Source organism: Amaranthus tricolor, chromosome 13, assembly GCF_026212465.1.
Source record: "Amaranthus tricolor cultivar Red isolate AtriRed21 chromosome 13, ASM2621246v1, whole genome shotgun sequence".
In the NCBI taxonomy this organism is placed as follows: Eukaryota; Viridiplantae; Streptophyta; class Magnoliopsida; order Caryophyllales; family Amaranthaceae; genus Amaranthus; species Amaranthus tricolor.
Window position 1 is genome coordinate 16,930,484 of NC_080059.1, and position 3,580 is coordinate 16,934,063.

Sequence of the window (3,580 nt, forward strand, 5' to 3'; positions counted from 1 at the left end):
AATCGCACAAAACTGGGGCGACTGAACCATGGTTTAGTTGCACAAAACTAGGCGACTGGACTATGGTTCAGTCGCCCGGTTTTGTGCGACTAAATCATGATCCAGTCGCCTAGTTTTGTGCGATTGAACTATGGTTTTGTGCGATTTAATTTTTTTTTTTTTTTTATAAATTTCCAACGATTCAAATCGAAAAATTTATGTACCACATCCAATTCATAATCGCTTTCGTTAGTCATAGTTAACCGATTACAGGTAACAGCTTGTTTAAGAATTTTTAGAGAGATAGTACCGTTTTTAAATTCGTACTTTATACGCGACTTAAAATTCGATATATATAGACAAATCTTCCATATTAAAGTGTTAATAGTGTTATTAAGTGTGATTTATATTTATTAATTAAGTTTTAAATTTAGTGACAATTTTGTAATTTTATAAACTTCAAGGGCAAATACATAATTTCAAGGAAGGAGGAAGGATGGCGATAAAATAAAAAGAGATGGCGAACTTTAATTAATACTTTGCTGAAATTGATTTCTACTTTTTAGTAAATTGATTTCTACTTTAGTGATTAACATCAAAATTATGTTCCAAAAAGAGACGACAGCAAAATGTGTGCAGAATGCTGTAATTAACAAATTTAAAGCTCTATTCTCTTGTGAGCTTTCCCATACAACTAGCACATTTGGCGTTTTTGAATGACTGGAGTAAACTCACAGATAAAGCGTGTACCATTTTGATATGTCTGGTGTTCAATTTTTGGATTCAATAAACCTTTAACAGTAAAAAAAAAAAAGCACACTGCAAACCAATTCAAAGGTAGGCAACAAAATATGAAACAAAACATGAGGTGACAACAATAGTCTCCAAAAATGACATGAAGTTGAAACTACATCCAAAAAGGGTTCAATTTTCAATTGATCACAGCTCAAGGCTAAATAAGTAACTAAGCTCGTATATCTCATGCAGAAGCTGTGGCGGATGTTAAGAAAGCTCTTCCAGGTTGACGGTTAGATAGAGGTCCATGGCATCCAAGAAGCTGCAAGATAAGACGGAGCATAAAACTTCATAAGGAAAACATCAAACGGAACATAAAAACTATCAACTATCCCTCGACTACAACAAATCTAGAAATCAAATTAACAAATCACCAAATTAAGTGTAATTTTTGCATTTTGGTTGAAGGCTACTCCTCTAACACAGCACAGTAGAACAATATCTAACACCAAATAAACTTTTGTGACTAAAATTATAACCCAACAATGCATAGGAAGATGTATTTCTGGACTCTCCACCACAAAACCATAAACTAAGAACCTTTTACATTATGACGCTCCATTGAAGAATATAACAGTTTTAGCAACCAAGGTCAATGTACTACTGAAAGAATCGGTACCAGAAATTTCAATAACCTCTTAGCAGAAACACAAACAGTGGGATAAAGTTGATCTCTATATTGGATAAACAAGATAGAAAAAACAAACCTTTGCATTGACTCCATCAGGTACTATACGCCCCTCAGACTTGTACTTCAGATAATCAGCACGGTTGTGTTTGGTGAATCCCCTACATAACATACAGCAAACATAAAACACTATGGGTAAACCAGTTCACTAGAAAGAAAGTAACAGTTTCAAACAATTACAATCATAATTGAATACAAGAACTCAACTAGAATTTACACAAGCTATACTCCTGTTATTTGTGACTTAAGAATTGTGACCAACGATAAGTGAGCAACAAGAGGTTTTATTCAATTTTTCACAGATTTGGGGCAAATTGCAAATTAAAAAGATCTAGGAAACAAACCGGAACAATGAACAAAACCCATATTAGCAAGACTATATAACATTACAACATTTAACCAATATAAGCTTGACTACATTGACAAAACAAAACCATGTTGGGGTGGACATTACATCTAAATGCAGTTTAAGAGAACAGCTTGTTTTTCAAATAACTCAAATTCTAGCAATTAGGGTTTAGCACAAATACACATATCAATAAGCGTACTTGCACTCACGCATCAATCAAATCCACAATCCAACAAGAAACAAGCAATAAACATACCACTTCCTACTGACGATAATCTTTTGACGACCAGGGAACTTGAACTTGGCACGTCGAAGAGCCTCCTGAGCATGATGGCTGTTACTGTCCTTGCACCTCACAGAGAGAAGCACCTGACCAATGGCAACACGAGCACATGTCCCCTGAGGCTTACCGAAAGCACCCCTCATACCAGTCTGGAGCCTATCAGCCCCGGCACACGAAAGCATCTTGTTAATACGAAGCACATGGAATGGATGCACCCTAACCCTTAGATGAAAAGCATCCTTCCCAGCAAACTTAGCCATGTACTTGTTGCACGCAATGCGGGCAGCTTCCAAAGCCTCACTTGATACATTTTCCTTCTCCCAACTCACAAGGTGTACACAAAATGGGAATTCATCCACACCTTTTTTCTTCATCCCCACATCATAAATCCTAATTTTTGGATCGGGTACACCACGACAATACCTAGATTTCGGGTACGGCTTGTTCTTAATCTGACGGTAGCATCTTGCCGGTCCTAAATTAACCCACATAATCCACAACTAATCACATTTCACGTACTTAAACCACACATAAATCCATTAAATCAGAACATCATCATTCATTAAAAACAAAAATATTTCAGCTATTTGACCACAAATAAATCCATCCACTCAGAACATCACAGTTCACATTATCCAATACAAACATAAATTTCATTCCAGATGATCCATCAAAACAGAACATCACATTTCAGAGTACTAGTAGCAAAAATAAATCTTATTTCAGTTATTCGACCACAAATAAATTGATCAAAAATTGATAATATCACATCCAGATCCTTCCACAAAACGAACATGCTACAGTTGATTTTACACAAAAAAAAAATTAAAACTTATATTTCAATTACATTAACAATAAAAACACCAGAAAAGCTGAAAATAAAAATCCTAGATTGACTATATCAACACTGAAATAAAAAATTTCCAACAAAACTTTCAATTATTAACATATAAAAAAATATCAGAAATTTGCAGGAAATAAAAACAGATTCAATCGTCTTTTGTACATACAGGAAAACAACATAGTTTTAATGAAGAAAGAAATATTAATGATTGAATTAGAAGAGCAGGATAAGAAGAAGCTTACTTCTTCCCATGGCGGCGATTCAGAAGCGAAAACCTGAAAATGGAAATTGCAAAACCCTCAATCAGGAAAGACAAAGAAAAAATGTGGGCTTCTTCATTTATATAACAAGGGATGAATGGTTAAGCGTTTCTTAGGGCCGTTGGAGGGTTTCTTTGGATCGAGATATGGTCCCTGGCCCAAAAATAAAAGATGAACACACGAGACGGTTTTCACAATCAGACTATTTAAATAAGGTGAAATTCCACATGGTAACATCGTATTTTTATAAGATGTGAGTGGTAATATTTTTGTGAGATTTTTTCACATTGTAGCATCCGGTTTATGCACTGTATAACTGTCGTAGTATTTTCCGTTAAATTCTTGGCAATTGCTGTTTAATTCACCATTTTGACGTTTCTAA

The 3,580-nt window shown here is 34.9% G+C and overlaps 1 protein-coding gene across 1 annotated transcript; it reads right to left on the minus strand.

Moving 5' to 3' along the window:
* Nucleotides 1-809: 809 nt before the first annotated feature.
* Nucleotides 810-3,329, minus strand: LOC130797441 (60S ribosomal protein L10-like). The gene is made up of 4 exons (XM_057660021.1): nt 3,181-3,329; nt 2,068-2,569; nt 1,482-1,563; nt 810-1,036 (listed from the first exon to the last, which is right to left on the minus strand). The coding sequence occupies exons 1-4, from the start codon at nt 3,188-3,190 to the stop codon at nt 959-961; spliced, it is 672 nt and encodes a 223-aa protein (XP_057516004.1). The 5' UTR covers nt 3,191-3,329; the 3' UTR covers nt 810-958.
* Between the last annotated feature and the right edge of the window lie 251 nt (nt 3,330-3,580).

Excerpts from the sequence above, each read along its gene's own strand:
- LOC130797441 (XM_057660021.1), bottom strand. Across the intron at positions 1,564-2,067 it reads ATTATCGTCAGTAGGAAGTG|GGGATTCACCAAACACAACC; the intron begins GTATGTTTATTG and ends TATGTTATGTAG. Across the intron at positions 1,037-1,481 it reads CTGATGGAGTCAATGCAAAG|CTTCTTGGATGCCATGGACC; the intron begins GTTTGTTTTTTC and ends CTTATCTTGCAG.